Here is a 13,491-nt window from a genome sequence, read left to right as displayed (position 1 = left end):
CATCTGAGGGACAGGTAAAGCCATTGAATTTGTGCTATATACATGGATCTACACCATGTCATAGCAGTTCATCCAACCATGGTCATGGTTTTACATCAGACTGATCAGCTTACTGTACACTGGATCTCCACCGTTTCAGAATTAATTTGCATTAGTTAAATCGCAGCCTATGGTGCAACTATCTTGGAAGGCAAGTTGTGGGTCACCAACACTGAGATACATATAACTACTTTCGCGGCTGATAGCTTTTGCACATGACCAGCAGAGCACATAGAATGCAGACAACTTGGCCTTAAGTACATCCACAAGTAGCACCACACACAGGTTTACATTACATTTATTCATTTAGCTGACACAACCAGGACGGGACGCCTGTCACAAGGCACCCCAAGCGGGACTCGAACCCCAGACCCACCTGAGAGCAGGACCCAGCCAAGCGCACTGCGTAACCACGCCCCCGTGGGGTGTGAATAATTTAATACAGAAAATAATTTCCAACAGAGGTCATCTTACCTAACCAGAGCCTTGACTGCAAATCTGACCACAGTGGAGAGCAGGAAGAGTGGGGTGACCAGGATGTGGAAGAGTGCCAGTGAAGCAAAGGCCTCTGCAGGGTTGAGGCGAGCGTCACTGTTGTAAGCGTGTGTGACAAATGTCTGGAGCCAGGGAAAGGAGAGCAAAAACATGCAGACTGAATGTCTCGCGCATGAAACGTGTCTCTTCAATAAACTTTAAATACCACATTCATCTGGGATGCTGCACACATTTCAAGGCTGTTAAATGTAAACGTACGAAACCAAACAGCAATACAAGTCTTACCACAAGGACTGCTGCGATGGGGATGGCAGCGTTCATAAAAACTGTATAAAGAAAGAGAGTGGATGTCAGTGATGTTTACAACAGGGGCCGTGGAAAACGGGGGTTACAAAAGGGTTGTTTGTATGTTTTTACTCAAACCCACTCCTCTCAGTGTTAACAATATGTTATTTAAATTGACATTTACATTTATTCATTTAGCAGACACTTTTCTCCAAAGTGACATACATTTCAGAAAATATACTATTTATACTAAGGGAATGAAGCAAAATACAGTAGTTATTAAAAGAAGCTTCAGAAAGCTGTAGCCTTTGTCCTTTGAAATTTTGTGAAATTGGGTAATTAAGGAGAATTGGGTTTGAGGCCCATAGGGCAAAATTACGATCTTCTGCTTGGAACTCTCCCTCACTGGACATGGAGGTGTACAGAGCGAAGGTGCGGAGGCTGGTGAGTTCCTTTGTCCTGGTCTCTTCTACACTGTTGCAAAAGATGTTCTCCCAGGCGTACAGCTTCAGCAGCTTGATGCCCTTCAGGATCTCCGTAGTTTTCTTCAGCCGGTCTGTGGAGTAGTCCTGGGAACAGTCAAAGGGGGGAGGTTGAAGCGCTCAGACGGCGCCGGGTTAGTAACAAAAACACAACTCTGAGGTTTAGGAGGAAGCTGCTCTCACGCTTAAACAAGAATGGGGGGAGGTGATGGCTAAGTGTCTTTCTTCAAGCCTAACCACCATGTGAGAAGCAGTCAGTGACACAGAAATGAGAAAGAAAACAAGGGCTTTTCCCCAAAAAAGCCGTCTAGGTGAAATGTCACAACCCATCCCCTCCCCACAATACCACAAGCGACTCCTCACCAACGTGCTCTTCTGTGTGTCCGCCAGCTTGGTGGCAATGAAATACTGCACTGGGGCCAGGAGCACGATGACCGATGCACCGATCATGGCACTGGGCCCCAGCAAATAGTAGAGCAGGATCACCCCCATGATGATCTGGTAAGGCAACCACAATCACAGCTCACATCCATAGGACTGCCTTTATTAGATGTTCCTGCACACTTTGTCATACTTTGTCTGCGCTCAGCAGTACTACCAGTGTGTGTATGTATCAGTCAGAGGGATCATGAGAGGTTTGGCGGAACATGCGGACCGATTCAAATCACCTGCACTGGCATGGCCCACAGGTTGGGGCACAGGAAGAGGAACCACATTAACTGGTTCGTCTCTATGGCCACCAGGTTGTTGATCTGGCCAAGGGTCATCTCTCCCATGGACATGTTAGACGTGGACAGGCGCAGGATCTTGTTGTAGATCATGGCCTTAATGGAAGAAGAATTAGAAAAAACTGAACAGCAGAAGTCCCGTTCACTAACTCACACACTTTCAACAACCACCTTCAAGCGCATATCCCGGAAGGGTTGGACAGGAGACAGGGCAAGCCCCGAATGCGTTGCCAGCCCATCGCAGGGAAGCAACAGAATTTTACATTTGCTTATTGCTTATATATTTTATTGTTCCCTGAGCATTTTCAAAGATGAAACTACATTTTATGACTTTCTTGAACACATTGTTTAGTCTGAGCGTTAATGTATGTCACAGGATATCTAAGAGCTCATTACCCCTGCTTTACCAGAATTCGAAACAGCCTTACACGTCATGCACTAAAATGCTCGTTCTTTAAAACATTTATGCCACTGCTCTTGAGTTTCATAAGACTTCTATAATGGAAAGATGTTGTTCTCTTCAGCTCCAGGCCACTGGAATCTTAAGAGGGCCATCTGTTTTTTAATGTGACTGTGACTTCTCTGAATGGTAGAGTGGCCTACTCACCAGCAGCGCACCCCGAAGGTTGATGCCCGTTTCAATGGTGACGTAATACGAAGCCTGCAAGAAGGTCCTCTGCAGCACCAGAGCCAGGAAGAGTAGCACAGCCAGAACTGTGGTCTTCTGAAGCAACTCGTGGGATGACAGAAAGTATACGCCAAAGAAACATGCCTGGGATAAAGGAGCACAAACAGCATTTTCACCCCTTCATTTTCTTTAACCACCCATGGAACTGAGGTGAGGCTGTTTTAATCGGTATAGGCTCTGACCTAAAAGGTCCATCAAATCCAGCCCTTAATGTTCCCATAACGGTGACACACAGAGTAGGGCTGAGGAGGCTGAGGGTTGAGAGAGTGCGACCTGATGGGGGAATTTTCCATGTCACACAGGTATGCAGGCCTGCAGTGACTCAGGTCTCAGCCTGTTTACCTTCCAGCACTCCAGCTCTTCTGAGTTCCATTGTGAGGGTCTATCACAGCCCACAGAGAAAGCCACTGCCTACACCTAAAGAAGGCACACCAGGTGCAGGATGGCATGGCTTGGTAGTTCCTCTGCGAGAACTAAACATGTCCTCTGGTACTGAGCTTACACATTTGTTACATTTTATAAAAACATTTTAAAACAATAATATTTACCATTTTTCAAAAGAAATTTTTAACAATTAATTCTCCAAGAACAAATTATGCTTCTTTTTCTTCTGAACCACTTGTCCCATACGGGGTTGCGGGGAACCGGAGCCTACCCGGCAACTCAGGGTGTAAGGCCAGAGGGGGAGGGGACACACCCAGGATGGGACACCAGTCTGCCGCAAGGCACCCCAAGCGGGGATCGAACCCCAGACCCACCAGAGAGGAGGACCTGGTCCAACCCACTGCGCCACTGCACCCCCTGCATGTTTCTTTTTACCAGACCTAAATAGTTCTTTTGGGAACAAGGGCCTAACTGGGATTGAGCAGCGCAGCAGGGTTTATATCCCGACCACCTCCCTACCTGAACTTGCATATTGTGTTTTGCAGAGACAATACTTTGGGTTAAACAGTGCTGTGGCAACAGAAATCACAGCGGATGCGGCTCACTTTTTAATGGCATTCAATTCCAGCGTCTCACCTGACACTAAACTCAAATGAATTCCACGGGAAAATTTGTAGTGGTGGCCTTGACAACTTGTAATGATACACAACTGTGACTTTGTTCTACTATCCTTAAGTAACTCTGATTATTCATATGAGCTACAGGCATTAGTGAGAAACAGAAGAAAGAGAGAAAATGTACACAAAATGATTCCTGGACAGAACAATGCAGAATGGACTTTGCACCTTGCTATTACAATATCCCTTGCTGAAATACAGCAGAACATTTCAATGGGACAGTAAAAGCTCTCATTTGACATTATTTATGCCCACCAACACACCCCAGTGCAGTTAAACTCACTTTATCCTGCTGCTCTGTCATAGATTCGTCCTTGCCCAGACGCTTTACGATGCCCAAAATGCAGAGTGGACCAGCAAAGCCAAGTAGGTCGGCCAGATATCGGAAGGTGCTGCTAAGGAGGATTGGACGACCAAAGGCTCGGTATATGGACTTCCAAATGGATGGAGCTTTCTCTGGGTCATCAACGTTGTGCTGTCAAAGTAGAGGATATCAGCATGACAATGGCTGGGATTATCTCCTTGACATTCAACACTCAATATAACATGTGGCCATTCTTGACAGTGTCAATTTCGCTCAGTTTCAAACACTCCTACAAACCCTGTGTTCTCCATCTTCTATACTAAAAAGCTCACAATATTTTTTCTCCACCTAAAAATAGCTGTACCCTTGTCATGTCTTCTTACAATAGCTGATTTTTCTGAATAAATTATTACAAGATTAAAAATCCTGTGGAAACACTGAACAATAGGGCCTCTCCTGGGACTGAAACCTGCAAACATTTGACTTTATGGGCATTTACCCGTTGCTCCTCATAGGCATCCTTTAGGTTTAGGTAGTTAGTCAAGGCTCTCATTGCAATGGGCAGCTTGCCAATCTTCTTCAGCTCAATAGGCCTTTTGTGGGCGCCCATGATGAGGGGGTTCATCCACCAATAGGTGGCCTTAGACAGAAGGTTAACGAAGGGTTGCAGGAACCGAACACCCAAGTCCTGCAGGTCCTCCGGTGGTTTGACCTTCTGGGGGTTCGTGAAGAAGACATATTTCTGCAGGAGAGAAAACACTGGGCAGATGGACCAGAATTTCCAGAGATGAAGCAACCAAGAGAGGGATTTACAGACTGATGCAACCATTAAACAGTCATAACTTCATAAATGAGAGAAAGATGAAATCTTCAGATGCTGTGCCATCTGCGTGAAGTCAGGAACTCTACTGCAAATTAGCACATTTTGAATCTGTCTAACAGATTTATAGTAAATTCCGCAGATATTGATATCAGTACACCAAACCAAACTGACTTGACTTTGCTCTGCATTTCTGATTAAAGCAAAAGGCTTTTTCTTTATTCAGGAAAAGACCATGGTGAACAAACGAACATGTAGAACTGCAAATGAAACAGGCGGGGATGACAGCTCACCCTGACTCGGATGACATTGATCTCCACAGCCATCAACAACCCGTAAAGAATGACCAGCAGGGCGGTGATGCAGAACCTCAGGTGCTGGATGCCCACCTTGTACTCAGCATACTTCCACAGCTTGATGGACTTGGTTATAAAGGCCAGAACCCAATAAATGAAGAGCGCTGTGAAGGAGTCGGAAAATGGATCTTAAGCACAGCAAGCATCTGCTGACTTCCTTGCACCTTCTCAGGACCTGACGGCTAGACCTTAAAGGGTTTTATACATTAGCATTATGTCAGAAAGCATTAATAGCTGAATGATCTGACGGATGGAGTTTTAGAGAGGAAACCAGCCAAATGTGTGGGAAAACCTGAATTCTTCTCACACCATGGGGTCACTTAGCTCTTTCTGTAATTAAGTAATTTGTAGCACACACATTAGCACACACATTCATCATCTGCTGACTGCTTGAAAGACCAGCCCAATTGTACACATCACTTTTCATGGACTGACTTACCCAGCAATAATTTGGGAAAGTTGGAGGTTTCAATGTTGTGGTAGTAAATAACAGATGTTGTGGCAGCTATAAACCCCATGAACGCTGGCATAAAGAGGTGGAGGTGATTGGTCTCCATATGCCTAGTAGTAAAAAAGAATAAATGCATAAGGTAAACTGTAAAATAGAAAGTTAAGGCAATACTAGTACCCAAAATATTTTTTGTGAAACATTTAGAAATTGGTTCAGCATTTGGGCAAAGAATCACACAAAATCTGAAGAAACACTATTCTAAATATTGCAGGAAATATGTGAAACATACTGTTGCTCCAATATTTGACAATGTTCAGGGAAGCATGGAAAATTTTTGTGTTACACTGTTATTTTAGTATCACTGCCTTTTCCAAAGTCTTACATTTTTTTACATATTTTCAGCTCTGGGTTTTTAGTCTCTAAAAAAATTCCCAGACTATCTGGGTTCAGTTGAGTTATACATGACCCTCTGGGATGGCCAGCGTTGTCTGGATGAGCTTCAATCTTTCTGACAGAAAGACCAGCTTTGTTGTTCCCTTTCTTAAACAGTAATCTTTAAATAAGTTTGAGAAAATGAAAAAATCAAAACTCGTATTACACCTCACCATACATCAAAAGCAAAGTCAAGTTAATTCACATCTTAAATAAAGAGGTTCAGAGCAGTGAGGTGAAGAGGTTTTACTAGTGCCAGTATAAGTAGAAAGGGAAACTGGATGAAAAATCAAACCAGCTGAGTGTAACTGCAGTGGATATGAATATATATGAACTGTTGTATAACTCAAAGCACTACAATCAGTGAAAACACTGGAAGCCATAATGCCTTCTAATTTTTAAAGCCATATCTATAACTGCAGTCAACAATTAAAGTGATCCTTTCTATTATTCTTTGCACCCCTCTGTCCTCCCTTACACCCAACCATCCTCCGCTGTACACTCCTCCAGGGACCCACCCATTGGAGACGATGCCTTCGGCAATCTCGCACACGTGCACGAATAGCAGAGAGAAGGTCAAGATCCACCTCATGTTGTGCCCAGGGAAGTGCAGCCATGTGTTGTGGTGGATCTGCACTTTGGAGCTCTGGCTACCCCAGCCTATGAGAACAGGATAGATTAGGTGGGAAGGAGAGACAGCAACAGACTCAGTGCTCCAAGACTCCATCTATCTCTATTATATCTCTATTTTTACACATTGCCCAAACAGTGCACACTTTCAATCTGTGCGTGCATGTCCAAAATCAAAATCCCAAAGGTTCTCGGTTCTGGCTGCACTGTGGCGGAATGAGCTCCTTGTCTCACTCAGAACTGCTGAATCTCTCATCTTTCAAGAAGGGTCTCCAAATACATCTCTTTCAGACCAACTTCTCTTGCTGATCTGCTATCTACTCCATAAACCTTCATTACATCATCAGTTTAAAAAAATGTACTCTCGACCAATTCTTTATGCAAGTACTCATGTATTGTATGCTGACTGAACAGTGATATTGGACTATATTGGTTTATATGGTGGTACGAGACAAACTGACTATACCAAAGAATCATGTGTCTGAAACTGTATCTCTCCCTTCTGTTTATGAGATGCAGTTTTGGTTTCTTTGAGCTGTATGTCACTCTGGAAAAAAAGTGTCTGGTGAATTACACACATGTAAATGTAAATGTAATGTAAATGTCATGTGATTTGGCACAGGAGAGTATTTTCAGATAAAAATATCATTTGATCTCTGGAATTCAGAGGGAGTCATGGAGAAGATAGCAATCAGCTGTTTCTTGGTGCTGAAATAACAAATAGTTTAGACACAGTCATTTGTTCTTTTCCCATTGGCCATCTCCTCTTATGCTAAGACAGTGACGTTGTTCATCAATAAGCAGCAGCTCCTGGTCTATATGTTGATACTGTCCGTCCATCCAAACCACTCACCCCATACGGGGCACGGGGAACCGGAGCCTAACCCGGCACACAGGGCGTAAGGTCGGAGGGGGAGGGGACACACCCAGGACGGGACGCCAGTGTATGTTGATACAGCACTCATCAAAACAATGACATGAAACCCTAAATAAAGAACTCCCAAGAGTATACGTGATGGTTCACTCACAGGAACCCTTTCCATGTAACATGGACACTTACTTTTCAAAACTAATGCTTCTTATTCCTCTCCAAGTTCATCTTATATGCACATTTTCTTTTAGCAATGCTTTTTTCCAAGGAATTACAACATTAAGCTACCTAAAATTTACCCATTTAAATCACAAGTGCAACTGAGGATAAGCATGATGCTCAAGGGTACCACAGCAGGAGATGGAATTCTAACCTGCAACCATCAGACCCAAGGACAGGGGCTCCATTCACTGCACCATCACGGTGATCTACCTGTAGTGACGTACAGTTCTGGCACGTTACATTTCTAAGAAGGCACTATACCCTGGGAGGGGCTTCTCCAGTAGTGACCTACTGTGAGGTTGTGATGGGTTGGCTTACAGGTTTTAGTGATTTCATGATCAAGAACCATGGACCAACATTACCACTTATTTAAAGGCACAGTCTACTGATTCAAAAGGCAAAAGGAAGAGCCCTATCAGGTGGCAGAAAGAACCATTTGAGAAACACCAGTCAAACTATAAAACTCTAATGCACATACATACATACATAAATACAGGCCACCACCTGCCACTGCAGTCTTCTGTCATGTCTATGACTCTTTCACTTTAGAGATTTTGTCTTGCCAAGTTAACTGTCCGTTACAGTCTCCCAACAATCCTAAAATAAAAAGATGCTCTAGTGCTGAAAGGTAAAAAAGTACCACGTAAACTCTACAGGGAGTGGAGTCTGCAGATAAACTGTAACCACGTTGCAACCATAATTGTAACCATGCATGCATAACAGGGAGGGCGAAATAGATATATGCTCCCTCCTTTCAGACATGAAGAAATACACCTCCGTGCAGCACAGATGAGTTATCTCTGTTGCATCCATCCACTCAGTTTCAATAATCGCTTGCCCTCAGCAAGGTTGTGGTGAACCAGAGCCTATCCTGGAAGCACTGGGCACAAGGTTGTGGGAGGTACAATCTGGATAGGACACCAGTCCATCGCAGGGTAACCACACACGCACTCTCATTTACCCATTGATGCACTACAGGCAATTTAGCATCACCAGTCATCTATGTTATGTGTCCCAATATCTATGGCATAAGAGCTTCAGCTCTGATTGTGACTCAAAGTTTCTAGAAATACACCGTTAAAACTTAATTTTGTCCATGACTGAGTACAATGAGTGCACCTCCAAATAAATTGCCTAAAATGCCAAAAACATTCCATTAACATTCACAGCGATAAGGCAACCATCCGGACAACACACATATGCAGCACTACACCTTCAAGATTTTTGATAGCACTATCACTTATAGATAGGATATTGAAATGCAAAAAGCTTAAAAAACCATCTCCCTGATTTTTCAGCGATTCTACTTCAGCATATAACAAATACATTTTAAAGACTATTGCCATGTCAGATTTTTTCAAATCTCTGACAGAAGTACTTTCTGTGGATATGACAACAGGAGACATATTGACATACCAATGAAGAGGATGGGAAAGGTGATGAAGAGGAGGAAGACATGGGGGACCAGGTTTAGAGCATCCACGAAGCAGCCATTGTTGAGCACACCGTCCTCCACGCTGTACGAGTCATTCCTGTCGTTGCCACAGAAGGAGAGTGGCGGGGAAGCCGACTGGTTCTGAGAAATGTGGGGGCAGCGCGAAAAAGGACACCGGCTCAGCATGGGTTAACGGCAGGACGGAGATGGCCGTCACACACCATTTAGCACAGAGCACGCTCATCACTTTTAAACAATCCTAATCAATAAAACTGGAGCGGAAATGAATCACAATAGAATAAGACATTTAGGCAGGTGAAAAAACCTGACTAATACCGTCTGAAAAAACAGAGAATGAACAAATAACAGAAAGCTTGCGTCCATATTTCCCAGTCATAGACATAACGGCAGTGGAGGGGGGAAGTTACCTCAATGTTCAAGCAAACCGGCGTAGCTGTGCATAACTTCTCTAAGTACAACTGGTAAAAATTTTTGTTACCCGCTGTACCCAACAAATTGTTACACTCCTGGAAATCCTTATATTTATGAGCGGTTAACAGAAATCAATTGGAAAGTACTCTATTATTATTAATGGTAGTGTAGAAACCAGAGCTTCTGCCTCTCAACCTAAAAAACGCACAGGTTTGACTCCCACCTCTGGCTGTAGCATCCTTGAGCAAGGAATTTACCTTAAACTGACCCAGGAAAATGACCCAGCTGTATAAACGGGTAAATAATGGTAAGTTAACATTGTAAGTTGCTTTTGGAGAAAAGCACCTGACAAAATGTGAATTATTATTATCTATACTATAGGCTATAGGTACGTCTGACTTGGGTTACAGTGGAAAGAGAAGCTAAATCAATACTTTGACTTTATAGACTTGTCACCAGCATTTAGAAGATTATTATTATTAACTTAGTTGCCTGAGAATTTAACTTAAGCTATTATTTCTCTGCAACACAAACACGGTGTGACAGAGTGTAACATGGCAGCACAAAACGCGCGCGCGACACACACACACACACACACACACAGCAGCCTATGCCTATGGTATGGAATATGAAGCCCAACAGTGGTGTCACGCACCATTAGCTGATCAAATCTAAATCTAAACAAATGAAAACACAGTATACAAACACTGGATTGCTTTGACACCTGTGTGCTTATTAATGCAACGCACATATTTCTGCTTCTGTTTATATTTTTGTTTGTAAATTCGTGGCCTGAGGTGAAATGTCAGTTTTTGGTGAGCAGATTTCTGAGGCATCCCACTACTGTAGGCTAGCTTTGAAACTATGAATAATAAAAACAGCCAGCAATATAACAAACACATATATGTCTATATTTAGCCCAGTGCCAGTGAGTACAGTAAAGTGGAGCCAGTGAAGCGGTAAAGTAGCACCTCTGCCACTGCGCGCGGAGGCAGACAAAGGCGAGAGGCGGCGGCCGGCGGGCTCCTACCTCGGGGGTTACTAGTATCTGACAGATCGCCATCGGTGCGGCGCGCGCTCTTCGCGGGGTCGCTGCGTGTGACCGGGCCGCTCGCGGGGGACGCAATGGCGCTCGCGCACCGCGGTATTTTTAGGCTGCGCTGCTCCGCTGCCCCCACCTCGACCGTCCTCTCGGGTTTCCGCGCTCTTTGGCGGGACGCTCTTCAGGCAGCGGCTAGCACGGGGGGGTTGGGGGGTTACCCTAGCCGACCCAAACGGTCCGAGCTGTGTGGAAAGGGGAAAGGAAAATTAATAAAATAAACCAATGTTGCATTCATTGCTGCAACGAATGCGCAGAATGACCGTGGGAAGTGTCTCTCTGTCGTCCTGCTGAGGTGTGTGTCTCATGTGTCACTGTACCAGCCAGGTGTAGGAAGAGGAGGGAACGTGTGTGTGTCCCGTTTTTCAGGCAGGCTAAGCCCTAGTGTCTCCTCCGATATGAGTGTCAGTGTATAACTCCACCGAGCGATATTGATATTGATGTATTTTTGGTTCCCGAGAAAGCGCTGCTGCGTACGACGCACAGACCCGCAATTTAAGACCCCCCTATGAATGTTAATGCTAATAATATTAATGTTAATAAATGCCAGCCGTCTTCTCCACCATGTCATGGCATGATCTGCCGTCCTTTAACGTTGTGATGCGTTGCAGTGTCCTCCACTACACGCCACACACACACACACACCGCGTCGCACGCCACATTCCTCCGCGCACTCACCGACTCCCGGCCTCCGCGCACCTCCTCGTCATCCCTCACCGGCGCTGCGCGGGTTGTGCGGCTTCCCTGCGCGCATCATTCACACTCCAGCAGATCCGTGTTCTCGGAGCTCACAGCGCACTGCGGGGTCCAGCTTCAGCATCAGCATCGGGCTTCAGCGTCACAGTCAGCATCCAGCGTGAAGATCAACATCCAGCATCAGGCTTTGGATCAGCATCCAGCATCAGTATCAGGCTTCAGCGTCAGAATCAACATCCAGCATCAAAATCAGCATAAGCCTTCATCATCCAGAATCACCATCACTCTTCAGCATCCAGTATCAGCATCAGCACCCAGCGACAGCATCTTGGGGAGAGTCCCTCTCACTGGATTTAGGTCACAGATTGCGTCCACGAAATGAACGCAGTCCTGCCGTGTGCAGGACACAGATATTACTGCATAATGGATGACTGCTGGCAGTTTTGCAATTAAAAAAACAGTTTATCAGTTATACAAAGTACCTGCCTGGTTGTTTTTATTTTTATTTTTTTTTTTTCCTTCTTGGATATAAATAGGTTCATCAGTTTATCTTTGTGACCAGTTCCAGTTGCGTACATGCCTTTGGGGATGAAATTCACCTACATCTGTTTTCAAGCAGGGCTCAAATCCCAAACAACTGCATATAAACATAATACACTGATCCCTTCTCTGAAGCCACTCTCATCAAATGGAAATGGTGAGCTTAGTGTTCAAAAAAGGCTTTAAAAAAAGTCATACAAATCTAAACATGGCATTATGCATCAGGGCTCCCAGCCAGCAGATGGCATAGTTGTTAGAGCTGTGACCTTGCAAGTGGAAGGTTCGTGGTTTCAATGCCGCTCCAGCTGTACTCTACTTGACTATGGTACTTGAATTGCTCCAGTAAAAATACCATGCTCTATAAATAGATAAATAACTGTAAGTAGCTTAGTATACAACCCTAGCATTTTGTTACCTTGGACAAAAGTGTCGGCTAAGTAGATGGTAAGAGGGGCAGCTGGTAGTGTAGTGGAGAGAATTGCTGCCTTTTGACCCAAAGGTTGCTGGGTTGAATCTCACCTCCAGCTGTAAGAGCCTTGAGCAAGGTACCCTAAAAAATACTCCAGTAAAAATGACCCATGTTTATGAAATGATAAATAACTGTAAGAGGCTTAGCATAGAAAGTTGCTTTGGAGAAAAGCCTCAGCTAAATGGAGTAATGTAAACACAGCAACAGTGCATTCAGAGTCATGTTATTACATAAATATATTTACACAGAATAAATCAGTACATCTGATGGGTTTTTGGGCCTGTGCTCAAAAGATATCCATTAAATGGAATTAACAAGACAGAAATACCTCTAGATTTCACTCTGCGCTCTTTTGTCTCAGCTCCAGGTATTTGTGGGCTCCTGTCACCACGCTGCAGAGGCTCCAGCGTACCTTCGCCTACAAGCTGAGCGGCAGCAGGTTACCAGAGGTTTGCTGCAATCGGCCAATCGTCATGACACCCGCATGTGACCTGACGCCGAGCACCACATCATAGCCCCATTACACATTTATCTTGACCCTCATCCAGCCAGCAGCAGGCAGCCAAGAGAGCTGTAGACCTGTACAGTGTCTCGAAAGTCTGTCAACTTCCGATGGCCCAGTGGAATTGCGGGACTGATGTTTCCCCTGAACGCCCTTTGATTATCTTCTCAGTAACTGTGATTCCCCTGCTGTCTTTGAATAAAGACCAAAAGCAAACACACTTAAGTGACTTCTGCCTCTCATGTGGTTTTTCTTTGCTATTTATGTCTACAGCTGGAAAAAAGTAATTTTTCCATATCATTTCTCTCCAGAATTTGTGGCATGGCTGCTTTTGATTTCTGAGATCAAACGCGACATTTTTACAGACATGAAAACACATCCTTACTTCCACTTTAACCTTGGGTCCCATCATGTATAAAATTGTGTGATGTGGTTTTAGCATGTCGTGTGGCTT

The 13,491-nt window shown here is 44.4% G+C and overlaps 1 protein-coding gene across 7 annotated transcripts in view; it reads right to left on the bottom strand.

The window, feature by feature from the left end:
* abcc9 (ATP-binding cassette, sub-family C (CFTR/MRP), member 9) overlaps window positions 1-11,884 on the bottom strand; it is a 33,450-nt gene extending 21,566 nt beyond the window's left edge. For 6 of the 7 annotated variants that reach the window (XM_029249633.1, XM_018747288.2, XM_029249635.1 and 3 more), the window contains exons 1-14: window positions 11,509-11,884; window positions 10,762-11,015; window positions 9,281-9,440; window positions 6,660-6,801; window positions 5,698-5,819; window positions 5,196-5,362; window positions 4,582-4,824; window positions 4,062-4,253; window positions 2,637-2,801; window positions 1,970-2,125; window positions 1,665-1,799; window positions 1,226-1,388; window positions 820-860; window positions 514-656 (exon numbers count right to left, since the gene is read on the bottom strand). In XM_029249633.1, the coding sequence (XP_029105466.1) occupies window positions 514-656; window positions 820-860; window positions 1,226-1,388; window positions 1,665-1,799; window positions 1,970-2,125; window positions 2,637-2,801; window positions 4,062-4,253; window positions 4,582-4,824; window positions 5,196-5,362; window positions 5,698-5,819; window positions 6,660-6,801; window positions 9,281-9,440; window positions 10,762-10,794 (1,862 nt within the window). In that variant the 5' untranslated portion in view covers window positions 10,795-11,015; window positions 11,509-11,884. Of the gene's footprint in view, window positions 1-513; window positions 657-819; window positions 861-1,225; window positions 1,389-1,664; window positions 1,800-1,969; window positions 2,126-2,636; window positions 2,802-4,061; window positions 4,254-4,581; window positions 4,825-5,195; window positions 5,363-5,697; window positions 5,820-6,659; window positions 6,802-9,280; window positions 9,441-10,761; window positions 11,016-11,150; window positions 11,433-11,508 lie in introns of those variants that run through there. The other variant, XM_029249632.1, reaches the window with a different exon arrangement.
* Window positions 11,885-13,491: the final 1,607 nt, after the last annotated feature.

Source organism: Scleropages formosus, chromosome 2 (genome assembly GCF_900964775.1).
Source record: "Scleropages formosus chromosome 2, fSclFor1.1, whole genome shotgun sequence".
Lineage (NCBI taxonomy): Eukaryota > Metazoa > Chordata > Actinopteri > Osteoglossiformes > Osteoglossidae > Scleropages > Scleropages formosus.
Note: the sequence above shows the minus strand (reverse complement) of the source record. Positions and strands in the feature narration are given on the sequence as shown.